Raw genomic sequence first — 27,186 nt, 5'->3', positions numbered from 1 at the left:
TTGTTTTCTGATATCACCCCTGAATGGCCGACCTCTGATTTTAACGTTAAGCCCCCTTCTTCTCACTGTTTATCTGTAGTTTTATCTGTAGTTACACTCAGTCTACTGTGGTCAATCTCTGCCTCATCCCTTGAAAGTCCACCTTACCAAAATTTAAAACCTTGCTTCGTGACTCACTCTTCTCCCTCTCAAACCTAATATTAAATTCAGTCATGTTATAGTTACTGCTAACAAGGTGTTCCCTTACCATTAGATTGTTAATTAATTCTGTCTCTGAGCCGAATGGCTTCCTTCTGTACCGTAAATGGCTCTATTATTAAATCTAGTATAGCCTGTTCAAACTGAAAGCCAACACAAAAGTGTAACCAAAAATATGAGAACAGGAAGTAAGGTTTGTCGACCGGAATTAAGAGCAGATATAAATCTTTCAATAAGATGCACAGATGGAGTGATACACTGATACAACACTGTGCAACAAACAGAGGTTGGAGTTTTAAACAGAACTTTGACCGTCATGTGGAGAGATTCTATACTGGATGCCCCCAACTCCACACCCAACTGATTACCATCTGGTGAATATAGTCCCTGGAGAGACACCACATCAGCCACCTCCATGTATCATACAGATAAGAAAAGAGATGGTGGCGAGAGGCCAGCTAGGTGCAACTATGTGTCACAGAATCAGGCCTATATTGTTGTAACTATAACTGCGTCCCATACTCCCATGCTGGTAATGGAGACCTACAATTGCTGCCCACATCAATTCCTGGTGCCACAGACAGTTTTGAGTACCATACCAGCCCAAGACTGCACAACAATGCCCTGGGGCAATAAAAAACAAGAAATGCTGGAAATACTCAGCAGGTCTGGCAGCATCTGTGGAGAGAGAAGTAGAGTTAACGTTTCAGGTCAGTGACCCTTCATCAGAATGCCCTTGGGCGCCGAGACCAATTCTAGTACTCTTATTGTTGAGATCAGCCAACGCAGAACAGACTGGGAGTAAACCTGAGATTTTCTGATCTCTCTGGCTCAGCTGCTCAATGCTTCTAGCAGTTTGTTTCAGTTCTGGTGTTTCATATCTAACCTTCCCCAGTTTGTCAGCAATTTTCCCCAAGGCCAATGTTTCTAGATCAACCCCTCCCTTTCATTAATAATTAGGAAGAAATGTTTATGAAATTATTCTCATTTTATTTCTGACTCCTGTCATCCTTGGGTAGGGGGGAGATGAAAAATGGTTAAATAAAGACAAAATTCTCTCAGTATCTGGGAGATACTGGCAAGGTCATGTATATTGCTCATCCCTAGTTACCCAGAGCAGTATGGTGGCCTTCCTGTTTTGATGTTCCCAAGTGGTGCTAGGAAAGGGAATTCCAGGACTGACCAAGTGGCACTGAAGAAACGGCAAAGTTGGGATGGTGTATGGTTTGGAGGTGAAAGCATTTCCACAATATTGCTGCTCTTGTCCTTCTTGGTCATAGATCATGAGGCTGTCAAAGTCATAACGACTCAGAATGAGGCCATTCGGCCCATCAAGTCCATGCTGGCTCTCCACAGAGCTATGCTGTCAATCCCACTCCCAGGCTTGATCCCCGTAGCCCTGCAAGTTTATTTGTGTCAGGTGGCCATCCAACTTCCTCTTGAAGTTGTTGATCGTCTCTGCTTCCACCACCCTTGTGGGCAGCGAGTTCCAGGTCATTACTACATGCTTGCCACACTTCATTGAGTGTTGCCTTGGTGTCAAGGGCAGTTACTCTCACCTCATCTCTGGAATTCAGCTCTTGTGGATCTAGGCTATGATGAAGTCTGAATTTGAGAGGTTCTGGCAGAACCCCAACTGAGCAGCAATGAGCAGGTTATTGATCAGTCAATGTTGCTTGATAAGACTATTGATAACTCTTTCCATCATTTGGCTGATTATTGGCAGGAGGCTGGTAATTGGCCAGGCTGGATTAATATTGCTTTTCACCAGTTTGTCGGGTAGTTGCCAGTGTCCTAGCTATACTGAAGCTCTGGTACACGTCTTCAGTACCACAGCTGAGATGTTGTCAGGGCCCATAGCCCTTGCTGTGTCTAGTGCATCTGCTGTTTTCCAATGTAGTCACATGGAATGAATCGAATTGGTTGAATACTAGCATCTATTGCAGAAGGTGCTTGCAAATGCTTCAACCTTGTCTCTTACACTCCAATGCTGGGCTGCTCCGTGGTTGAGGGTGGGGACATTCATGGAGCCTCCTCCTATTAGTTGTCTGGTTGTCCACCACCATTCTTGGCATAGGTATAATATCCAAACAATGACAGACAGGTAAAGATCCTTTGGTCCATCCAGCCTGTCCCACACAATTGAGATACCTTGTGTATCACAATAGCTCATAGAATCATAGATAAAGCACAGCGTGCCAGCTCTCTGCAAGAGCAATATATACACTCTTGACCCCACCCAAAGCCATGTCATCTCCTGGGAGAGGTGGGAAACCAAGATGTGGCAGGGCTGCAGAGCATTGTTCTGATTTGGTTCTGGGGCCACTTAGCTCTGTCTCTAACCTGCTGGTTTTGGTGTTTAGCTACAGGTAACTCTATGTGGTAGCTTCACTAGGTTCAGAGCTCATTCTAAGATAGGCCTAGTCCTGCTCCTGGTATGCCTTTGTACACCGAGCATTGAACCAAAATTGGTTTCTTGGCTTGATGGTGATCGAGGTGGGTGAAATAAAATTCTGCTGCTGTCCACAGCATCTCATCGATGCCCAGTTTGGGGCTACTAGATCTGTCCCACTTGGCACAGTGGTAGTGCCCCCCTGCACAATGGAGGGTGGACTGTGCAGTTGTCATTTTTACCAGTGTTACACGAATAGACATCTGCGACAAGTAGGTTTGTGAAGATAAGGTCAACTAGTTTATTACTTTGTGCAGATTTTCTCATCGTCTGACATATAATCTGCCTGGTAACTGTTCTTTAGAATTTGGTCAGCTCGATCAGTCGTAACCCCACCATAGAATGGTTATGGCACAGAAAGAGGCCATTTGGCCCATCAAGCCTATGCCAGCTCTCTGCTGGAGCAAATTAGGTAGTCCCACTCCATATCCTTTTCCTTTAGCTCTGCAATTTTTTTCCCTTCAAGTGCTTATCCGATTCCCTGTTGAAAGATTGAATTTGCCTCCACCACCCTTGCAGGAAGTGCATTCCAGATTGTAACCACTCAGTGCTTTACAAATGTTTTTCCTTATGTTGCCTTTGGTTTATTTGCCAATCACTTTAAATCTGTGGCCTTTGGTTCCTCAACTCTTCTGCCAATGGTAACAATTTCTCTCTATCTACTCTGTCTAGAACACTCATGAGTTTGAATACTTCTATCAAATCTTTGAACCTTTTCTTCTCTAAGGAGAACAGTCCCAACTTCTCCAATTGATTCACATAACTGAAGTCCCTCATCTTTGGAACCATTCTTGTAAATATTTTCTTCATTCTCTCTAAACTCTTCATATTCTTCAGAAAGTGTGGAGCCCAGAATTGGACACAATACTCCATATGAGGCCAAACCAGTGTTTATAAAGGTTCATTATAACTTCCTTGCTTTTGTACTGTATGCCTCTATTGAGAAAGCTCAAGATCCCATATGCCTTTCAACCACTTTCTCAACTTGCCCTGCCACCTTTAAAGATTTGTGCACATAAACACCCAGGTCTCCATGTTAGAATTGTACCCTTTAGTTTATATTGCCTCTCCTCTTTTTTCCTAGCAAAATGTAGCAGTTTGCACTTCTCTGCATTAAAAATTGCATCTGTCATCCCATTCCACCAGCCATTGTCCTCTTGAAGTCTATCACTGTCCTCCTCACAGTTCACTACTTCCAAGTTTTGTCATCTGCAAAATTTGAAATTGTATCTGTACACCCAAGACTAAGTCATTAATAGATATCAGGAAAAGCCAACAAATCAAAGCTATCAAATGCTTTTTGAAAGTCCATATACACCACATCAACAGCATTACCCTCAACAACCCTCCCATCAATAAACTCAATCAAGTTAGTTAAACATAATTTGCCTTTAACAAATCAGTGTTGGCTTTCCTTAATTAATCCAATTATCCAAGTAACTGTTAAATTTTGTCCCGTTTCTAAAAGCTTTCCCACCACCAAGGTTAAACTGACTGGCTACACTTTGCAATGGGCATTGAAGGTCCCCCATCCAGAGTATATTCTGTGCCCTTATTATTCTCAGTGCTTCCTCCAGCTGGTTTCAACATGGACCTGTACTGATTTATGAGCTGAGGGAGGACAGTAGGTGGTAATCAGCAGGAGATATACATGTCCATGTTTAGCCTGAGGCCATGATACTCCATCAGGTATGAAGTCAATGCTGAGGACTCCCAGGGCCACTCCCTCCCGCTTATACTACTGTACCACCGCTTCCAGTGAATCTGTCCTGCCAGCAGAACAGGGCATTCCCAGGATAGGTAATAGAGAATAAAAACAAAAAATGCTGGAAATACTCAGCAGGTCTGGCAGCATCTGTGGAGAGAGATGCAGAGTTAACGTTTCAGGCCAATGACCTTTCATCAGACTGGCAAAGGTTAGAAATGTAATAGGTTTTAAGCAAATAAAGTGGGGGTGGGGCAAAGAATAACAAAAGGGAAGGTGTTAATAGGGCAAAGAGTCACAGAGAATAACTGACCAGAAGGTCATGGAGCAAAGGCAAAGGGTGTGTTAATGGTGTGGTGAAAGACAAAGCGTTAGTGCAGCGTGTGCATCTGTGGCTATCAGGTGAAGACGGGATCAGACTTCAGTGTAATGCCTGTGTGATAGCATAGTCTGCAAAAACTTTGTCTATATTCACTCATGCAGAATGGCCAATGAGAGGAGATAGTGGACAGCATCTGGTGTGGGTGGGAATGGTATATCTTTGTGAGTTAGCACCTTCAGGATTTGTTCAGCCAGAGAGATCACCTGTGCACCAATAACCTGAATCTACATGGCACCTTTAATGTAAAGAATGTACCAGATACCAATCCAGGAGGAGGAGGAAGATTAGGAGGGATGTTCAAAGAGATGGGTTAAGGGAAGATAGCACTGAGTTGCTTTTTGTAAGACCTGATCTGACCGAAAAACTTCTTGGCCATGGGGGTTAAACCATTCTTCCTCTCTCTCCTCCTTTAAGACTTTCTTAAAAGCTACATCTTTGACCAAGCCTGTGCTCATATCACTTTATGTGGCTCAGTAGCAAATTTTGTTTGGTAACATTCCTGTGAAGCACTTTGGGATTACTACATTAAAGGCACGATATCACGCAAATAGTTGTTGTTCAGCACCATCTGAATCAGCAGAATGAAGACAAGGTCACTTTGTCTCTTTAAAGTCAAGAATTTTGGCCCTTCCAGGAGTTGCGGAAAATGAGAGAACCCTCTCCCCACCATACCCCAGGTCCTGTGACTCTCACCAGGGTACACTTGTTGAAACTCCCTGGGGTACAGTTCCTGAAGGTGCTGGCACTCACTAGGGTACAGTTCCCTTGAATCTTGCTTCAGACAGACAATATGTCATTAATTAGTGTTTCTGCTACTTTAGGCACAACAGATCAATAAAGTTGAAACTTCATTCTTACTACTTCTTACAGACTGTTGATTAGAAAGTGGTGAGAACAATGGCAGAGGATTCACTGAGTGAGTTCAGCAAAGCTCCAGGGTCAGGATCACATTACCTTTGTGTTTATCCTAAAGTATTGAACAAGCAAACACCACATGAACACAGATTTAAACAGCTGCTTTTGGGGCAGATGTGGGAGAGGGGAAGGGGGGGGGGGGGGGGGAAAAAGAGAGTGAGAGAGTGTGTGCAAGCGTATGCACGCAAGGAAGGAAGACACTGGACTCGTGAGCTCCAACTCCCAGCACTGAGTGCACAGAGCAGAAATCTAAACAGTAACTGGTGGAATACACAGCCAGAGAAAAGAGTGGTTAAGAATTTCAGCATAAATTCATCAGAATATTCAAAAGGTTGGGGTCGTCATCTGTTCAGATGCTGATGGGCCTGTTGTAGATTTCCACTGTTTGTGGTTTATCTTTTAGTCCCACCTAAAAGAATCCAATTCCATAACTGACTCTTGGGTCTGTGACCCCAACAAACACCTCCGATTAAATGAGCCTCTTTAGGTGAAGCGGGTTCACAGGTGAAGCTCTGTGTAGGGCCTTTTCCGAGATGGACTTACACAGATCAGGGAATTGGACTGCACACCTACACCCCTCCAAAGTATCCAATCCACACTATTTTGTGTTTATTATCTAGCTAAAAACACAAATACAAAACACACTGTAGTCATTCAAACCTCTTACAAAGTGCTGTTTTATATTATTCAGATGAGATATTAATCTCAGAATTGACAAATTAAACAGATAGGCCGTGAAGGCAACAGGAGAAACTCCTCACATAAAAATTCATACCCAGAGCTTGTACATATCTGGGGGAAGGGGTACTGTACAAATACTTTGCCCTCACACTTCTCACAGGATCCTTTTCAAACACTGTCCATGCTCACAGGCTCAAGCATCTTGCTGAAGAGCTGATCTCCATAACACAATAAGTGTTTTCAGCACCTGCCTCTCCCAGCAGTGCAGGCTCTCTCAGACAGTTCAATGACCACTGGTTCCTCACTTGTGACAGTTCCTAATGCAGGAGCCCAGAAATTGTACGTCAGCAGGTCATTCAACTTTGGAGGGGACACAGCTGAACTCGATCCCATTCACACACACACATTAGTCAGTGGTCAATGGATACTGATCAGGAGTAGGAAGCTTGGTAATGTACTGCTGGCAAGTGTCAGAGTGCTGCTGCTGGTGGTCAAGACTGCTGCCGGTGGTCAGACTGCTGCCTTGGAAGTCTCATATTGCTGGCCCTGGGTTGGGTGGCAGTGGAGGTGGTCACAGTGCCATGATGCTGCATGTTAGAATGCTGCCACTGAGGGACAGAGTGCCACCATGTTTTGGCACCAGGTTGGCAGAGAAGACTGCAACTACTACATTGTTCCCATTTGCACCAGAGGATTCACAACTCAAAAAAATCAATCTCCATGTCAGTGGTCATCACCTTTCACAACATAATGCAAGGTGTAGCAGTCAAACATGAGTTCTGTATTCCCACCAGGGGCTGCCAACACATCACTTTCCCTTCCTGGCATATACATTTGGAGACAGCTGCATTTAAATAGCAGCTCATGTCACAGTGAGAAACATAGCAGGCAGGAACTGCAAGAGCGAGGAAACTCAGAATCCAGCACTTGCACGGTGAATTTAACAGACAGTGGAACAGTGACATCCAATAACACCACAAGACACCCGTTATAGATTTATCATTGGTTACACAATGGATGCTCACCCTGCTGTCTGAGCCTATGTCCCCTAAACACACAGAAATGGTACAGAGCCCTGCACTAGGTCAGTGAGGAATTTCCTCCGTTTATTCTCTAGCCTCTGCAGGAAGTTGGACACTCTCTCCTCCCGTTCTCTGCCGTACTTTAGGATCAGTTCCTGTTTGCACTCTGTGCCTCCTGTCTCTCCCACTGTGCCCAACTGCTCCAGCTCCAGCGCACAGGCGAGATCTGCCTCCATCTGCTGACGCCGACACGCTGCCTCGTGTAACAACTTCGCTTTCTGCAAAATAAAAAGCCAACCAGTTTAAGTTCATACATAAAGGTTAGGATATTTAACTATAGCTCATTATGTGCTGGTTTAATCCACTCCCAAGTCACTATTTCGATCCAGTGAGCCGTTGCATATCTAAATGACAGCTTGTAATCAACATTCCCTCTAAAATGTAGTCGTTGTGCATGACCAGTTTTTTCAGTGCACAGTCCCTTTAAAGTTTTTTGCGCCGCCACATACCCATGCAGTTCAGCAGGAATACTGTTTATAAATCCTATAGGGACTGAAACAAGGGAGCCAGCCATCCAGCACAGGGCAGCGCAGACTGTTCCAGCCCAGGAGGATATCACCGCCACTCACCCTCCTTTCTCAGGGGGGTTAGATTCTGAAGCATCAGTGCCTCTATGGAGTTCGATACACCATATACATGAAAACTTAAAGGTGCTGGTTCCTGGGTCCACACGAATCCTCAACTTGTTAAAATGCCATCAGGATCTGGTGTGAAGATAAACACTCAAAGTGCTAAGGAAACAGCCTGTGACCAACAGCTCATGTCATTGTGCACATGGTTAAACTTTGGGCACCATTGTCTAAAACTAGTGCTGTTTGACTCTTGGATTGAGGCAGCTTTGGACGGTGGCTTCTCGTGCAGCTGAGAGAGACCCAGGACAGAGATACACATTTCTACTGCTCCTCACTACCACCCTCTTCCAATAACCCAATACCCCCCACCCTTGCACTGCCTAGGAGAGAAGACCTGGAATGCTGCTTCTCCCCCTGACAAAGATTTAGTGGCAATGTGCCACGTTCCTGACACACCTGCTGCAGGTTTCCACACACTCACCTGAAGGGCAGGATGGTTGACCTGATACTGCAGGATGGCCTGACACAGATTCCAGAAAGAGTATTCTGGCCACAGCACAGGTTGGAACACCAAGCACGAGTGAGAGGTCTGCAAAGGTAAACAATCACCATTTAACTAATGAACAGAGACAGTGACGAAGACACTGAGAAACAATATGAACAGGAAGATTATAAAAGGATACAGGGAAATGGGATTAGATAGTTCCAGCTGTAGAACTAGCACTGGCATGAGGTGATGGGCCAAATGGCCGCTGTGATTTCTATGATTCTATTGATTATGCTTTGATGTATCACTATTCAGCAAGGAGCAGAAGTTCTCCCGGGGACAGGGAGCATTCTTTACAGAACCAACCTTTCAAAAACAAGTCACATTAATGAGCCATTTATTATTCCTTTTTGTGGGATCTTGCTGTGTGAAAATGGCATTCATGTTTCCTTAAATAACACTTTGAAAGTAAATCACTGACTGAAGAGCTTCAGGATGTCCTGAGGACCTGACAAAATGCTGAATAAATGCAAGTTTTCTCTTTCTGCTCGCAATTTAATTTCAGACCATACAACACTTTTCTGCCTGTGAAAGAGAAAGACAGACTAACTAACGTGTCCAAGAGAATCTGCGCTTGCGATGGCCTGACGTCAAATGGTCAAATGTTCACGTGTCTTGCCTCTTTTGGATGTGAATGGCTTGTTATGTATTTCCACATTCGCTGTTCAGTATTTGCAGTAGGGGAAGAGGATAGCATACCAAACATCCCAAACAAAGTAATACTGAATCAGGGATGGGGACTCACCAACATTACTGTAAGCAAAGTAACAGTAATAAAGAAGATAAAGAATGACAAATTCCCAGGACCAGATAGTTTACATCCCAGGATTTTAAAGGAAGTAGGTGAGAAAATTGCAAGATACCCTAACTATGATCTTGCAAAGTTCTCTCAATTCAGGAACGGTTCCTTTAGATTGGAAAATTGCACTTGTCACAGCTATTTAAAAAAGCTGACAGAAGGAAACTAGGGAATTACAGGCCAGTCAACATAACATCTGTTGTTCGGAAATCACTGGAGTCTATAATTAGGGATAGAGTGACTGAACACCTGGAAAACTTTCATCTGATCAGATAGTGCCAGCATGGATTTGTAAAAGGTTGGTCATGCCCGACGAATTTGATTGTATTTTTTAAAGAGGTGACTAAAGTAGTGAACAGGTAAATGTCTATGATTATTTATATGGATTCCAAAAGGCATTTGATAAAATCCTCATAAGAGACTGTTAGCTAAAATTGAAGCTCATGGAATTGAAGACAAATTACTGACCTAGTTAGGAAATTGGCTGAGTGGCAGGAGACATTAGGGGTAATGGGCAAGTGCTTTAATTGGCCAGCTGCGAATAGTGGTATCCCACAAGGAAGTTTGTGTGTTGGGGCCTCAATTATTCACCATATTTGTTAACAACTTAGATGATGGGATACAGAAGCACATATCCAAGGTTGCCGGTGACACAAAGATAAGGTGTCATTGTAAGCAGTATAGATGGAAGCATAAAATTTCAAGATGTTAATAGATCAAGTGAATGGGCAAAACTATGGCAAACAGATTTTAATGTAGACAAGTGTGAAGTCATCCACTTCGGACCCAAAATGTATAGATCAGAATACTTTCTAAATGGTGAAAAGCTAGAAAGAATGAAGATCCAAATAGAATTAGGGTTCTATGTACACAGATCATTAAAATGTCATGGACAGGTACAGAAAATAATCAAAGAGGATAATGGAATGCTGGCTTTTATATTTAAAGGATTGGAATACAAGGGTTAAAAGTCATGCTACAGCTATATGGACATACGATTTAGGAGGAGTAGGCCACTCAATCCCTCGAGCCTTCTCCATCATTCAATAAGTTCATGTCTGAACGGATTACTCCACATTTCCACCTACCCTCGATAACCTTCCACCCCTTTGCTTATCAAGAATCTGTCTACCTCTGCCTTAAAAATATTCAAAGACTCTGATTCCACTGCCTTTTGAGGAAGAGAATTCCAAAGACTCACGACCTTCTGAGAGAAAAAATTTCTCATCTGTCTTAAATGGGTGACCCCTTATTTTTAAACAGTGACCCCTAGTTCGAGATTCTCCCACAAGGGGTAACATCCTTTCCACAAAGCCCTGATTAGACCACATCTGGAGTCCTGTGTTCTTTTTTGGGCATCACACCTTAGGAGGATACATTGGCCTTGGAGGGAATGCAGCACAGATTTACAAGAATGATACCTGGACTCCGAGGGTTAAATTATGAGGAGAGATTAAACAAACTGGGGTTGTAAACATCACATCTCTTTTACTTCATAAGTGTGAAATAATGGCAGTACCTGGTGTGTACTTGCCCTTTGCTTGCAATGTGAGCATTACGAGGGTTCTTTGACAGTGTGGATGTGGATAGGATGTTTCCCCTTGTGGGAGAATCTAGAAGTAGGGGTCACTGTTTAAAAATAAGGGGTTGTCCATTTAAGACAGAGATGAAGAGAAATTTTTTCTCTCAGGGGATCGTGACTCTTTGGAATTCTCTTCCTCAAAAGGCATAGGTAGATAGATTCGTGAAAAGCAAGGGGGTGAAAGGTTATCAGGAGTAGGTGGAAATGTGGAGTAATCAGTTCAGCCATGAACTTACTGAATGGTGGAGCAGGCTCGAAGGGCCGAGTGGCCTCCCCCTGTTCCTAATTCTTATGTTCGTATTCCCTGGAAGTTAGAAGGTTAAGGAGTGATTTATCAAAGATTTCAAGATATTAATTGGAACTGATAGAGTAGCCAGAAACTATTTCTGTTGGTTGGGGAATCTAGGACTAGGGGATATAACCTAAAATCTAGAGCCAGATCTTTTAGGAGTGAGATTAGGAAACAGTTTTACATGCAAAGAATGGTAGAAGTTTGGAACTCTCTTCTGCAAACAACATGAGGCCAATTGTTAATTTTTAATCTGAAGTTGATAGATTTTTGGTAACCAAAGGTATTAAGGGATATGATGAAAAATAGGCATTTGGATCTCATTGAATGGAAGAACTGACGTGAGGGGCTAAATGGCTTTCTCCTGTTCCTATTAAAGCGTGGCTACCCGACCCGAACCCGACCAGACCTGACGACATGTGTCGGGTTCGGGTCAGGTCGTGTCTCTCTTCCAGGTCCAGCATTCGGGCTGGACATGGACAGTGCTGCCTTGCTCCAGGAGGTAATCTTCAAATGAGCATTCAAGACGTCAAGGTGGGAAACGTGCAGTCCAGACTCCGCACTCTGCAGTAAAACCTGGCTACCCGACCAAACCCGACTACATGTGTCAGGTTCAGGTCGGGTCGGGCATTTAAAAAAATTAAAAGGACTCGGGCCCAGGTCGGGTTCGAGTTGGCTGTTGTCTTGCGGTTCCATTAAAAAGTTTACACTAGTTTAACCAGTCTCACTCATTCACAATCAAACCAGCCCACATCTCTCAAATGTGACAAAAAAGCAGATTATGTAAAATAATTTCAGCAAAATTAAAGCTGCAGTTGGTGTGTAATGAGTGTAACTGTTCACACTTGCCCTGAGTTAGTTCATGCACTGGGCTTAGTGTTTAACATCTTCATCATATAACAAAAACCTGGACTGTGCTGTTTCAGCCACACTATTCAGTTTCAGGAGATGGAGCTGTAACCCTAAACTCAGAGCAAACCTGCTCTATAATATTTACACTGCCACATTTCACAGCAACACATCTCTCCTCTGGGATCCTAAACGCCAGCCTCACTGTCTTATGGATATATTTTTACACCTTTAGAAAGAGGGTCAGTGTGCAGGATTGTTAAACCTGAAATATATTTACAGCAGATATTTGTGAACTGGTATAATCGATGGTGTGGATTTTATGATAAATGATTAAAGCAATAGCCCAGTGTTAGCTCCTCACCTGCCACAGCAGGAAGTCACTGAGACGAACCTCCCCAGATGTGCGGATCAGCAGGTCTGGGTCTGGGGAGCTGCTCGAGTACAGACACCTGCTGAGTAGAGGCTCCGAAAGATCACTGCAACACAAAAGGACTCAGATTAATGCTGTGCAATGGGGCAACGGGCCCTGTATAATCTCAATTCCGAGGGGCAGGGCAAAGACCAGCCTCTCCCCAGGCTTGACACTGATTAACACCTTCTGCCCTCCCCAGGTTCGACACTAACCGCTGCCCACCCTCCTCAGGCTCAGCACAGCTGCCTAATCCCTCCCCAGACTCCATTCCAATTAACCCCTCCCCGGACTCAACACTGATTAATTGTCTCCCTTGAGGCTCGACATTGATCAGCCCCCATCTCAGTATGCCCAATGAGGTAACATTACCTGGGCCTCAGTAATCCTTCCTCCACTCCCAGAGCCATCTCACAAACCGCACTGGTGATCTCATGCCGAGAGGTGTAGGCGAAGCACACATTCAGGAAACACCTGCAACACAGTGGAGCAGTTAATGGAACCACATCAGGAGAGAAAAGAGGAGGGAGAGGGCGTCCCACACAGCCGGACCGGGTATCAGTGACACACATACACCCACCCATGGATACACATACACACATGTACACAAACAGAGGCAGACAGACACATGCAGACAAACACACAAACAGAGGCAGACAGACAAACACACAAACAGAGGCACCACACATGCAAACAGAGGCAGACAGACACACATACAGAGTACGGTAGAACTTACTTGTTGTAACTCTGTGTTGCTAGGACTGCCTGTGCAATCAGCTCCTGAATGTCAACAGGCAGCAGGGTCAGATTTCCCAGGACTCTGATACAAACACCATGTTTCTTCAAATTCTCTCTGGAGATTGAAAATAAAAGCAATTCATTTACTGTTAACAAACTCTGCATGGGAACTTTACACTCTATATCCAGGCAAAACCATAATCCAACCAGTCTAACCCTGATTTCACCAGTGTGCATGACATTGTGTCAGCCATGGCTCAGTTGGTAGCACTCTCACCTCTGAGTCAGAAGGTTGTGGGTTCAAGTCCCATGCCAGGATTTTGAACACAGAAATCAAGGCTGACACTCCAGTGCATTACTGAGGGAGTGCTGCACTGTTGGAGGTGCCGTCTTCCAGATGAAATGTTAAACAGAGGCCCTCTCAGGTGCCTGTAAAGATCCAAAGGCACTATTTCGAAGAAGAGCAGGAGAGTTATCCCTCATGTCCTGGCCAATATTTATCCCTCAATCAACATCATTAACACTTTGCTATTTGTGGGAACTTGCTGTGCACAATTTGGCTGCCACATGGATGGAAAATGATGAAATCCTTTGTCAATCTAAATTTAAAATAAGTAAATCAACAAGTTTGATTTTTTTTGCATGGGGAGGGAGGGTGATCTCTTCACTGGTATTTTCAGCACTGTTACTGCATACACGAATACCAAGAGGATTCTGGTTTTAAAGAGGAAGTCCAGAGGTCAGTGGACAGTGATCAGGAGCGGAAACCCTGGCTGATTTCCACTCATTCTAATCCCAAGAGGAGAAGGAACCCCGGCTGATTTCCCCTCTCTAAACCAGGGATCTGTATAGTCCACGGGTGAGTCAGTACCACACCTGAAGGGCTATTGTGATCATTGTTTTTGGATGTCCCCGCCTCCCCTTGGTCCTGGGACCCGCGGTCAGGGGGTGGGGGTGCCTTGGGTCAGGCACAGGGCCCTTGCCAGAATGTTAGTGAAAACACCAGTAATTTGCTCATGCTTTGTTTGTACAATTTGTAGTCATTGAAGCTCTGGCTGTGTGAGAGCGACAACGTGGGGACCCGTTATTAGATTCTGCGTAGTTACTTAATGTTGTTGCAATTTCCTGAAAGCCTACTGTTCCTCAAGGAGTCTTGTGAATTTCTGCCGCGCAAGTTCCATCAGCCCATCCACTTCCTCTTTGGAGCGTTTGAAATTCTCGATACTGAAAGCGTAAACAGTCACCTCTCGGATATTCAGGTTCAAACACCAGCGAAGGGTCTGTAACAAAATGCCAACTTGCCGTCACTTCAAACAGTGTTACACCTCACAGCCCCTCACTCCCCACAGCCCCTCACCCCTTGCATTGCAGTCTTTCCTACCCTACTCCAGATTGTCTTGGATTTCATATCCAACTCCCCATATCTTAGAGAATCTCAGATCCAGGTGAACTGTCAGTAACATATATGATTTTTAGCAGTTGTGAAATTAATAAGATTGTCTGGGAGCATTGAGCTCCTGCCATTTCATTCAAAGAATCATTTTTTTTTATTCATTCATGGGATGTGGGCGTCACTGGCTATGCCAGCATTTATTGCCCATTCCTAATTGCCCTTGAGAAGGTGGTGGTGAGCTGCCTTCTTGAACCGCTGCAGTCCATGTGGGGTAGGTACACCCACAGTGCTGTTAGGGAGGGAGTTCCAGGATTTTGACCCAGCGACAGTGAAGGAACAGCGATATAGTTCCAAGTCAGGATGGTGTGCGACTTGGAGGGAAACTTGCAGGTGGTGGTGTTCCCATGTACTTGCTGCCCTTGTCCTTCTAGTTGGTAGAGGTCACGGGTTTGGAAGGTGCTGTCTAAGGAGCCTTGGTGCATTGCTGCAGTGCATCTTGTAGATGGTACACACTGCTGCTACTGTGCGTCGGTGGTGGAGGGAGTGAATGTTTGTAGATGGGGTGCCAATCAAGCGGGCTGCTTTGTCCTGGATGGTGTCGAGCTTCTTGAGTGTTGTTGGAGCTGCACCCATCCAGGCAAGTGGAGAGTATTCCATCACACTCCTGACTTGTGCCTTGTAGATGGTGGACAGGCTTTGGGGAGTCAGGAGGTGAGTTACTCGCCTCAGGATTCCTAGCCTCTGACCTGCTCTTGTAGCCACGGTATTTATATAGCTACTCCAGTTCAGTTTCTGGTCAATGATAGCCCCTAGGATGTTGATAGTGGGGGATTCAGCGATGGTAATGCCGTTGAATGCCAAGGGGAGATGGTTAGATTCTCTCTTGTTGGAGATGGTCATTGCCTGGCACTTGTGTGACGCAAATGTTACTTGCCACTTATCAGCCCAAGCCTGGATATTGTCCAGGTCTTGCTGCATTTCTACACGGACTGCTTCAGTATCTGAGGAGTCACGAATGGTGCTGAACATTGTGCAATCATCAGCGAACATCCCCACTTCTGACCTTATGATTGAAGGAAGGTCATTGATGAAGCAGCTGAAGGTGGTTGGGCCTAGGACACTACCCAGAGGAACTCCTGCAGTGATGTCCTGGAGCTCAGATGATTGACCTCCAACAACCACAACCATCTTCCTTTGCGCTAGGTATGACTACAGCCAGCGGAGGGTTTTCCCCCTGATTCCCATTGACCTCAGTTTTGCTAGGGCAGTTTTTACGGCACAGAAGGAGGCCGTTCGGCCAATCGTGTCTGCACCAGCACTCCGAATGAGCAGTTCACCGAGTGCCACTCCCCTGCCTTCTCCCAGTAACCCTGTACATTGTTCCTTTGCAGATAACAGTCTAATTCCCTTTTGACTGCCTCGATTGAACCTGCCTGCACCACACTCTCGGGCAGTGCATTCTGACCTTTTCCTCATGTCGCTTTTGCTTCACTTGCCAATTACTTTAAATCTGTGCCCTCTCGTTCTTGATCCTTTCATGAATGGGAACAGTTTCTCCCTATCTAGTCTGTCCAGACCCCTCATGATTTTGAATACCTCTATCAAATAGGCGGCACAGTGGCGCAGTGGTTAGCACCGCAGCCTCACAGCTCCAGGGACCCGGGTTCGATTCCGGGTACTGCCTGTGTGGAGTTTGCAAGTTCTCCCTGTGTCTGCGTGGGTTTTCTCCGGGTGCTCCGGTTTCCTACCAAAAGACTTGCAGGTTGATAGGTAAATTGGCCATTATAAATTGTCACTAATATAGGTAGGTGGAAGGGGAATATAGGGACAGGTGGGGATATTTGGTAGGAATATGGGATTAGTGTAGGATTAGTATAAATGGGTGGTTGATGGTCGGCACAGACTCGGTGGGCCGAAGGGCCTGTTTCAGTGCTGTATCTCTACTAAAACGAACCAATTCACATTTCTCCATATTGAACTTCATCTGCCACTTGTCCACCCATTCCAACAACTTTAAATGTCCTTTTGAAGTTGTACACTATCCTCCTCACAGTTCACAATGCCTCCAAGTTTTGTATCATCTGCAAATTTTGAAATTGTGCCCTGTACATCAAGGTCATTAATATACATCAGGAAGAGCAAGGGTCCCAACAATGACCCCAGGGAACTCCACTACAAACCTTCCTCCAGCCCGAAAAACATCCATTAATCACTACTTTGTTTCCTGTCACTCAGCCAATTTTGTATCCATGTTGCTACCGTCCCTTTTATTCCCTGAGCAATAACTTTGTTCACAAGTCTGTTGTGCGGTACTGTATCAAATGCCTTCTGGAAGTTCATGTCCAACACATCAACAGCACTGCCCTCATCAACCCTCTCGTTACCTCTTCAAAAAAACTCCAGCAAGTTAAACATGATTTTCCCTTGACAAATCCATGCTGGCTTTGCTTAATTAACCCGCATTCATCCATATGCCTATTAATTTTGTCCCAAATTATTGTTTCTAGAAGTGTCCCCACCACCAAAATTAAACTGACTGGCCTATAGTTGCTGGGTTTATCTTTACACCCTTTTTGAACAAAGGTATAACATTTGCAATTCTCCAGTCATCTGGCACCACCGGAGTCTAAGGAAGACTGGCAAATTACAGCCAATGCTTCTGCAATTTCCACTCTCACTTCCCTCAGTATTCTTGGATGTATCTCATCTGGTCCTGGCGCTTTATCAACTTTACGTATAGACAGCCTATCTAAAATCTCCTTCTTAACACCTTTGAATCCTTCTAGTATATTAATTACCTCCTACTTCACTGTGGTCTGGGTAACATCTTCTTCCTTAGTAAATACAGATGCAAAGTATTAATTTAGTACCTCAGCTATTCCCACTGCCTCCATGTGTAAACCCCCTTTTTGGTCCCTAATTGGGCCGACTCCTTCTTTTACCACCTTTTTACTATTCATATGTCTATAGAAGACTTTGGTATTCCCTTCTATTTTAGCCGCCAGTGTCTTTGCATACACCCTCTTTATTTCTCTTATCTATCTCTTCATTTCCCCTCTGAAGCTTCTATATTCAGCCTGGTTCTCCATTGTATTGTCCACCTGACATCTGTCATAAGCACACTTTTTCTTCTTCATCTTAATCTCTATCTCTTTTGTCATCCACGGAGCTCTGGATTTGTTTGCCCTATCTTTCCCCTTCAAGGGAATATACCTTGACTGTGCCTGAAATATCTCTTCTTTGAAGGTAGTCATTGTTCAGCTACCATTTTTCCTGCCATCCTTTGATTCCAATTTATTCGGCCCAGGTCCATTCTTACCCCATTGAAGTTGGCTTTCCCCCAGTTAATTATTCTTACTCTAGATTTTTCAGTGTCCTTTTCCACAGCGAACCTAAATCTTATGATACAACAGGTTGTCCAACCTTTCACATTACAATTTTTGTCTTACATTAGTGGGGGGGGGGGGGGGGGGGGGTGGGCAGTGAGACAATTTTGGAAAGATAAAGGCATTAAAAATTTATCTTACTATCAAAACAACAGCAAATATGCATTTTTGTGAAGAAGCTTTAAATGAGAATATTAATTTACTGACTTACTTTCTCATCACTATGTTGGACACTGATTTAGTGCGATACCTGGCCTTTTTTTGCTTGCACAAGTAGTCAATGTCTGCCCGCATACCCGTTGTAGCAATGCGGAGTATTCCAATAGATATCCATCTGTCAGGAGTGATCTTGATCTCTCTCTCGTCGCTCCCTGTGTTTCCCCCTCTCTGTGTTGTTCCCCCACTCTTTGTGTCGGCCTTGCTCTGTGTCACCCCCCATCCCCCCTTTTCTCTCTCTGTCCCCCTCTATCTGTCTCTGTATCTCTCTCTCTGTTTTCCCCTCCCTCTCTCTCTGTCCCCCTCTCTGTTTTTCTCTCTCTCTACGTTTCTCGCCCCCCTTTCTCTCTCTGTTTCCCCCACCCTCCGTTCTCTCTCTTTCTCTGTTCCCCTCTCTCTGACAATTGCAGGGAGCGCTTTTTAAAAAAGTCAAAAAACCTTGAATCTGTCCTAAGTTGGGAAGCGCATTCCTGCTTCAGCAGCTATCAGCTGTGAAACTGACAGTGCAATGTTTTTAAAAAGGCAGGTCTGCAAGAAGATGACAAAGGGAAATTTCCCATCTCCAGTCATGAATCCCTGATGAGGATGAGGAACGGCCCTGGGTACAGTTTACACCCATAGGCCAGATGGGAACCTTTGGCGGGCTGGATCCTGGCCCGCGGGCCCTATGTTGGACAACCCTGTGATATAATGATCACTGTACCCCAAGTATTCTCCTACTAATATTTGATCCACTTGGCCCACCTCATTCCCAGGAACCAGCCCAGCAGTGTCTCCCCTCTAGTTAGACAGGAAACATACTGCTGTAAAGTCATAGAGTTATACAGCACAGAAACAGGCCCTTTGGCCCATCGTGTCTGTGCTGGCCATCAAGCACCTATCTATTCTAATCCTATTTTCCAGCACTTGGCCCGTAGCCTTGTATGTTATGGCGTTTCAAGTGCACAGCTAAATACTTCTTAAATGCTGTGAGGGTTCCTGCCTCTACCCCTTCAGGCAGTGTGTTCCAGATTCCAACCACCCTTTGGGTGAAATTTTTTTTCCTTAAATCCCCTCTAAAACTCAAGCCCCTTACCTTAAATCTATGACCCCTGGTTATTGACCCCTCCGCTAAGGGAAAACGTTTCTTCCTATCTATCCTATCAATGCCCCTCATAATTTTGTATACCTCAATCAGGTCCCCCCTCAGTCTTCTCTGCTCTAAGGAAAACAACCCTGGCCTATCCAGTCTCTCTTGATAGCTGAAATGCTCCAGCCCAGGCAACATCCTGATGAATCTCCTCTGCACCCTCTCCAGTGTAATCACATCCTTCCTATAGTGCCCAGAACTGTACACAGTACTCCAGCTGTGGCCTAACTAGTGTTTTTTACAGCTCCATCATAAACTCCCTGCTCTTACATGCTATGCCTCAGCTAATAAAGGCAAGTATCCCATATGCCTTCCTAACCACCTGTGCTGCTGCCTTCAGTGATCTGTGGACAAGTACACCAAGGTCCCTCTGACGCTCTACTTCCTAGGGTCCTACACCCATTGAATATTCCCTTGCCTTGTTAGTCTTCCTAAAATGCATCACCTCACACTTCTCAGGATTAAATTCCATTTGTCACTGCTCTGCCCATCTTACCAGCCCATCTATATTGTCCTGTGATCTAAGGCTTTCCTCCTCACTATTTACAACACCAATTTTCATGTCGTCTGCGAACTTACTGATCATACCTCCGATATTCACATCTAAATCATTAATGTACACTACAAACAGCAAGGGTCCCAGCACCGATCCCTGTGGTACACCACTGGTCACAGGCTTCCACTCACAAAAACAACCCTCGACCATCACCCTCTGTCTCTTGCCACTAAGCCAATTTTGGATCCACTTTGCCAAATTGCCCTGGATCCCATGGGCTCTTACTTTCTTAACCAATCTCCCATGCGGGACCTTATTAAAAGCCTTACTGAAGTCCATGTAGACTACATCATGCTTTACCCTCATCTACACATCTAGTCACCGCCTCGAAAAATTCAATCAAGTTTGTTAGACACGACCTCCCCCTGACAAAGCCATGCTGACTATCCCTGATTAATCCCTGCCTCTCCAAGTGGAGATTAATTGTGTCCCTCAGAACTTTTTCCAATAGTTTCCTACCACTGATGTTAGACTCACTTGCCTGCAATTACCTGGTTTAACCCTGCTACCCTTCTTGAATAATGGTACCACATTCACTGTCCTCCAGTCCTCTGGTACCTCTCCAGTGGCCAAAGAGGATTTGAAGATTTTTGTCAGAGCCCCTGCTATCTCCTCCCTTGCCTCACATAACAAACTGGGATACATCTCATCTGGGCCTGGGGATTTATCCACTTTTAAGCCCACTGAACAGCTAATACTTCCTCCCTTTCAATGCTAATTTGTTCAAGTATATCACAATCCTCCACCCTGATCTCTACACCTACATCATCCTTCTCCATAGTGAACACAGATGAAAAGTAATCATTTAAAACCTCACCTATGTCCTCCGGCTCCACACACAGACTGTCACTCTGGTCCCTAATGGGCCCTACTCTTTCCCTGGTTATCCTCTTGCCAGATTTTCCCTTATCTTGCCCACCAGTGTTTTTTCATGTCCCCTCTTTGCTCTCCTAATTACTTTTTATTTTAAGTAGCCCACCCCCCCCACCCCCCCACCACACTTTCTATACTCCTCTAGGGCCTCCGTTGTTTTCAGCGCTTTGAATCTGCCATAAGCCTCCTTTTTTTTCCCTTATCCAATCCTCTATATCCCTTGACATCCAGGGTCCCTGGACTTGTTGGTCCTACCCTTCACCTTTACGGGAACACGTTGGCCCTGAACTCTCACTATTTCCTTTTTGAATGACTCCCACTGGTCTGATGTAGACTTTCCTACAAGTAGCTGCTCCCAGTCCACTTTGGCCAGATCCTGTTTTATCATATTGAAATAGGCCTTCCCCCCCCATTCAGAACTTTTATTTCTTGTCCCTCTTTGTCCTTTTCCAAAACTACCCTAAATCTTAGAGTTATGGTCATTATCCCCGAAATGCTCCCCCACTGACTTCTACCACTTGTCTGGCTTCATTCCTCAGGATTAGGTCCAGTACTGCCCCTTCTCTTGCAGGACTTTCTACGTGCTTTCAAAAAGCTCTCCTGTATGCACTTTAAGAATTCCGCTCCCTTTAAGCCTTTTGAACTAAGACCATCCCAGTTGATATTGGGGAAGATGAAATCCCCGACTATTATTACCCTATTATTTTTACACCTCTCTGAGATTTGCCTATATAACTGCTCCTCTATCTCTCCCTGACTGTTTGGAGGCCTGTAGTACACTCCCAGCCAAGTGACTGCCTCCTTTTTGTTTTTAAGTTCTACCCATATGGCCTCATTTGAGGAACCTTCTAAGATATCATCCCTCCTTACTGCAATAATTGACTCCTTGAACAACAGTGCAATGCCACCTCCTCTTTTACACTCTCCCTTGTCACGCCTGAAGATTCTATACCCTGGAATATTGAGCTGCCAGTCCTGCCCTTCTCCCAACCACGTCTCTGTGATAGCAATAATATCATATTCCCATGTGTTAATCGACGCCCTCAATTCATCTGCCTTACTAGTAAGACTCCTTGCGTTAAAATAGATGCAATCCAGTCTTGCATTATTCGCTTGTGCCTTAACAGGTCTATATTTGCCCTGCCTTCCAGACTGACTCAGTTTTTCTTCTATATTTGACTGTGCATCACCCCCTACTGTACCTCCACTCTGTATCCCACCCCCCTGCCAAATTAGTTTAAACCCCCCACCAACAGCACTAGTAAACCTCCCAGCAAGGATGTTGGTCCCGTTCCGGTTCAGGTGCAACCCGTCCAACTTGTACAGGTCCCACCTTTGCCAGAAACAGTCACAGTGATCCAGGAAACTAAAGCCCTCCCTCCTGCACCATCTCATCAGCCACACCTTCACCTGCTCTATCCTCCTATTCCTATACTGACTAGCACGTGGCACCGGGAGTAATCCAGAGATTACAACCTTTGAGGTCCTGCTTTTTAATCTGCTACCTAGCTCCCTAAATTCTTGTTGCAGGACCTCATCCCTCTACCTATGTCGTTGGTACCAATGTGTAACACGACCTCTGACTGTTCACCCTCCCCCTTCAGAATGTCCTGCAGCTGCTCCATGACATCCTTGACCCTAGCACCAGGGAGGTAACATACCATCCTGCAGTCACATTTGCAGCCACAGAAATGCCTATCTGTACCCCTTACAATAGAATCCCCTATCACTATAGTTCTCCCACTCTTTTTCCTCCCCTCCTATGCAGCTGAGCTACCCGTGGTGCCACACACTGGGCTCTGGCTGCATTCCCGAGAAGCTATCTCCCCCAACAGTATACAGTGTAGAAAATTTTCCTGAACACACTCTAGGAAGTCTTGTCAATTTACTGAAGTCAAGCCTAAATGTAAAAATAAATTCACAGCATTGCAGCTGCCCAGACTGTATCCCAAGGGAGACGTGCAGTTTGGGAGTATCCCAAACAGAAGTGTTCATAAGCCAGATGTTTTGATTTAAAACAAAGCCCCTCCGTGCCACCTGAATGGAAAGAAGTAACTCTTTGATGCTTCAGCAAGGAAAAGGAATAAGCACTTGGGATGTGAAAGTGATACATGATTGTAGCCTATTACCTCAGCCAGCTTCTCAAACCCCTGGGAGTGGCCCTGCTCTCTCTCCACTCGACATTTCTGTGCATAGCGTCGATTCCCATCCATGATGAAGGCCACATGCTCAGGCATTGGACCAACCTGCAGAACAGGATTACATATGCTTAGAACTGTCTACTGTAGAAAGACTAATTATTCAGATTCTTCTGGTATAGGGCAACACACCAAACAGTGAGGAGACAAATCATTGTTTTGGTCAACCAAAACAATTACTGAGCTCCAGAATCTCCAAAGCAACCAGCTGGGGTTTTTGTTTGCCCGTTATGGAGTGCACACTCTTTTCCCTCCATCCGTCCCCACCCCAAGCGAAGGGACATAGCCCTTATGGATGCAAGGTTTAGGTGGTTAGCAATGGACATGGTTCCCCCACCCCCATACTGCAAACAGTACTGTTGGAGTTTAACAAGCTGAAACTTTGCAGCCTATCAGCATAGGCACACTCCCCACTTGTGCACACTCTGCTCATCAAGGCATTGGACTGCAGGAATATCAGATGAAATTGAAAGGCAACAGAGCAGCAGATCACAGTATGGCCTGGTGAGAAGGAAGAGAATAAAAATGGAAAGTGTCAGCCTGGACTACACGCACACCAGGCTGGTGACAGTGCAAATAAAACTTACATCTTATAAAGTCAATTTGGAACATCTATGCTGTGTGTGAATTGCAGAATTTAAGTTTAGTTTATGACGATCTCCTCACATCATTAAAGAACTGTTAGCATCTGGAGCTAGGAACACAAAGAAGCACATAGCTCCTGCTAAAAGTGAAGACATTGTGAGGAGTATATCCTCAATTACATGTATAGGAGGCTGTACTAACAGAAGCTGGACGCAGAAATCCACAGCAGATACAATGACTGTACTTTTCTGGGAGTGTTTTTCCCATAGGGTCAGGCTGCCCAGAGACTAAATTGAGAGTCTGACCCAAATGAACACAGAAGCCTCTCTGAGAAACAGATAACTGTAACTGGTCAGTGACCATCAACTTGAGTACAGAGAGGTAAAGCAACGGGTGGATGTGCAACAAGAAATTTGAAGTTTATTGTAAAAAGCTAGATTTCCTTATCATCTGGTTTTCCCAAGTTGTAGCTCGCTCCCCCCGCCCACCAAATTTGCCTTCCCTTTGAAGATAAATGAATATAATTACCTTTAAAATGGATGCACACAGCCTCTCTACAGGGTTCAGCTCTGCCTCCTGGATCCAAGACATTCTCAGGGGTTGGATGCTCTTCACTGCAGAGACAGACCTGGCAGGAGTCTATAAAATGGGAGAGGAGTAGATTATGAAGATCAGCTGGTCCATTCGTTCTCACCAATGCCTCCAGGTTTCCTGCAGCAAGTAGCAACACACAAGGTTGGAGAAAAGCCCTTCAGTGCCAGAGGAACTGAGTGACTTTTCTCTGAAGGGAGGCCCAGAAGTATCATAATCAATTCTTACAACTGGCAGAAGTAATTTGAGCTCTCCAACATCACTGTCAATTTATGTTACATGGAATGTTGTGTACAATTCTGGGCACCACACTTTAGGATGGTCAAGGCCTTGCAGAAGATATAGAGGAAATTTACCAGAATGATACCAGAGATAAGAGGTTTCAGGTATATGAGAGATCGGAGAAGCTGGCATTGTACTCCTTGGAGCAGCCAAAGTTAAGGGGACATTTAATAGAGGTGTTCAAAATTGAGACATTTTAATAAAGCAAGGGGGAAAAACAGTTTCCTCTGGCAAGTGGCTCAGTAAACAGAGGTCATAGATTGAAAATAATTAGCCAAATAAGTCAAGGAGAAATTAGAAGATATTTTTCCCCACACGGAGGGTGATCCGGAATGCATTCCTGAAAGGGTGCTGGAGGCAGATTCCATTGGAACTTCCAAAAGGCAATCAGACATGTACTTCAAGAGGATTAATTTGCAGGATTATGGGGATAAAACTGGGTTATGGAACTAAATTGGGCAGTTCTTTTAAAGAGCCAGCACAGGTAAAACAGTCTGAATGAGCTCCTTCTGCGCTGTATGATTTTATAATCATGTCCAGCAGAGCACCAGGCAATTCAACCAAACAGGTCTATGCTGGTGTTTACGCTTCCCTATTCATCTCACCCTAATACCATAACCTTCTATTCCTTTCCCCCTCATGTGTTTCCATTAGATCAATTTCCCCTTTGGTGCATCTACACTATTCACCCAACAACTTCTTGTGAGCAAGTTCCACATTCTAACACAAAAGCAATATTCTGCAGCTGCTGGAAATCTGAGAAAAACAAGAAATGCTGGAAATTTAGTATTTCTTGTTTTCATTCCAATTCTAACCGCTCTCTGCGAAAAGAGGTTTCTCCTGAATTTCTTATTAGATTTATTATCGACTATCCTATTTATGATATTCGGTTTTGGTCGTCTCACAAATGGGAACATTTTCTCTCCGACTCCCCTATCAAACCCCTTCATAACCTTGAAGAACTTCAACTAGCAAGTCATCACTGAGCCTTCTCCTGAACTTCAACCTTTATCTAGCCCCACCCACATGCTGTTCGGATCCAATCAGATGCCAGACACCAGACAACCTCCCTCCGATTGACAGTAGACCAAGCCAATAAGAAACAGCAACGTCACCCTCCTCGCTCAAACTGCCAATCAGCCAAGCACAAGGTTGAGCTCTAGGCTTAAGCGAAGCTGCCGTGCGGTATATTCCTCGGTCTCCCATCCTCTTCCCCCGATATACCAATCCCAGACCCCATTCCGCCGGTCTCCCAGTATCGGCCTCCGACTCACTAAGTTCCCAGTGGCCTCACTGCAACAAGCGCGGGGCTCCAGCCGCCACCTACGTGGTCACGTCATCGATGCAGCAACAGCGCGCCTGCGTCAACCGCTCCACCACCTCCCTGCTGATATCATTCCGCGGGCTCCATTTATTACTTTCAATTTGCAAACATTATTTTTTTTTAAATCACAGTTTGCGAATCACTGATGATCAGGAAAGTAAAATTCTGCTGTGATCCAATAAGCGTTTACTTAACGTCGAAACGTTTTATCATTTAGTTGTGGACCTATTTTCTATGGGAGTTTGTTTCAGAAATCAAGGCGTTAGCCGGTGCCTGTGTGACCGGCTGAGAATTAAAGTGCTAGTTGTTGCTTAAGGGGGAGGAGTACTTCAAATATCCATCGGTCTACATTTATAATCATAACATCTACTGGGGCAGTGCACATTTCTTTGCCTCTGATGACAGTTTAGTACCAGTTATGCCTGTCGGTGACACTGTGATGGGATGTTTCGCAGAATTGTTACAGTGTAGAAGGGGGCCATTCGGCCCATCGTGTCTGCACCGGCTCTCCGAATGAGCAATTCACCTAATGCCAGTTCCCCCGCCGCCTTCCCATAACCCTGCACATTCAATGTCTTGGTGTCACAGGTTGCTAGTCACACACACATTGGCATCCCACATAGCCCAGTGTCCAGGGAGGGCCAGAAGAAACATTTCCTGATCTATAGTGTAAAACTGAAGGGAAATAGTAATGTCAGTTAACTCATCCGACTCTCTCCCCACCGCCCCCATTCATCCGCTTCTGTCCCTCCCCATATAATCTTTGCAGCTGCTGTTGGTATTATTTTCTTTAGTTATTTCCTACTCCCATTGAACCTCAGCATCTTTAAAGTATTTAATTGTATTTGAAAAGTGTTACGGCATTTGTGAGATACAGCAAAACCTGGATAACATTTAGGCTTAGGCTGAGAAGTGGCAAGAAACATTTGTGTCACACAAGTGTCAGGCAATGACCATCTCCAACAAAAGAGAATCTAACCATGTTCCCTTTATGTTCAATGGCATTACCAATGCTGAATTCCCCCATCAATATCCTGGGGGTTACCATTGACCATATAAATATTGTGGCTCCAAGGGTAGGTCAGAGGCTGGGAATTCTGCAGCGAATAACTCACCTCTTGTATCCCCAAAGCCTGTCCACCATCTACAAGTTACAAGTGAGGAATGTAATGGAATATTCTCCACTTTCCAAGATGAGTGCAGCTCCAATAATACTTAAACGCTCAACACCATCCAAGACAAAGTAGCCTGCTTGATCAGCACACCATCCACCACTTTAAATTTTCACTCCTTCCACCACTAACACACTGGGTCTTGTCTCACCGGCAGGACAGACACACGAGAGGTGTCGGCACTGTGGTATACAGTTGGGAGGGAGTCCGCAACATTGATTCTGGACCCTATGAAGTCTCATGGCATCAGGTCAAACAATGGGCAAAGAAACCTCCTG

General features: G+C 44.9%; 1 protein-coding gene across 2 annotated transcripts; it reads right to left on the bottom strand.

The window, feature by feature from the left end:
* Window positions 1–6,309: 6,309 nt before the first annotated feature.
* Window positions 6,310–25,781, bottom strand: dhdds (dehydrodolichyl diphosphate synthase). Of its 2 annotated transcripts, none has more exons than XM_068011419.1 (9): window positions 25,687–25,781; window positions 24,068–24,178; window positions 22,886–23,002; window positions 14,341–14,483; window positions 13,202–13,318; window positions 12,838–12,939; window positions 12,418–12,532; window positions 8,469–8,576; window positions 6,310–7,633 (listed from the first exon to the last, which is right to left on the bottom strand). In XM_068011419.1, the coding sequence occupies exons 2-9, from the start codon at window positions 24,128–24,130 to the stop codon at window positions 7,382–7,384; spliced, it is 1,017 nt and encodes a 338-aa protein (XP_067867520.1). In that variant the 5' UTR covers window positions 24,131–24,178; window positions 25,687–25,781; the 3' UTR covers window positions 6,310–7,381. The 2 variants fall into 2 exon arrangements, with proteins under 2 accessions (XP_067867520.1, XP_067867521.1); XM_068011420.1 differs by having other exon boundaries at window positions 24,068–24,250; window positions 25,687–25,755.
* Window positions 25,782–27,186: the final 1,405 nt, after the last annotated feature.

The sequence above is a fragment of the Heterodontus francisci genome, chromosome 31, assembly GCF_036365525.1.
Source record: "Heterodontus francisci isolate sHetFra1 chromosome 31, sHetFra1.hap1, whole genome shotgun sequence".
NCBI lineage: Eukaryota > Metazoa > Chordata > Chondrichthyes > Heterodontiformes > Heterodontidae > Heterodontus > Heterodontus francisci.
This window is presented reverse-complemented; position numbering and strand designations above follow the sequence as displayed.

Bases quoted from the DNA above. Each gene is read 5' to 3' on its own strand.
- dhdds (XM_068011419.1), bottom strand. From the start codon at position 24,130: ATGTCTTGGATCCAGGAGGCAGAGCTGAACCCTGTAGAGAGGCTGTGT. The intron at 23,003-24,067 runs GTAATTATATTC...CCTGTTCTGCAG, and splicing joins TGTGTGCATCCATTTTAAAG to GTTGGTCCAATGCCTGAGCA. The intron at 12,533-12,837 runs GTAATGTTACCT...TTTGTGTTGCAG, and splicing joins GAAGGATTACTGAGGCCCAG to TGATCTTTCGGAGCCTCTAC.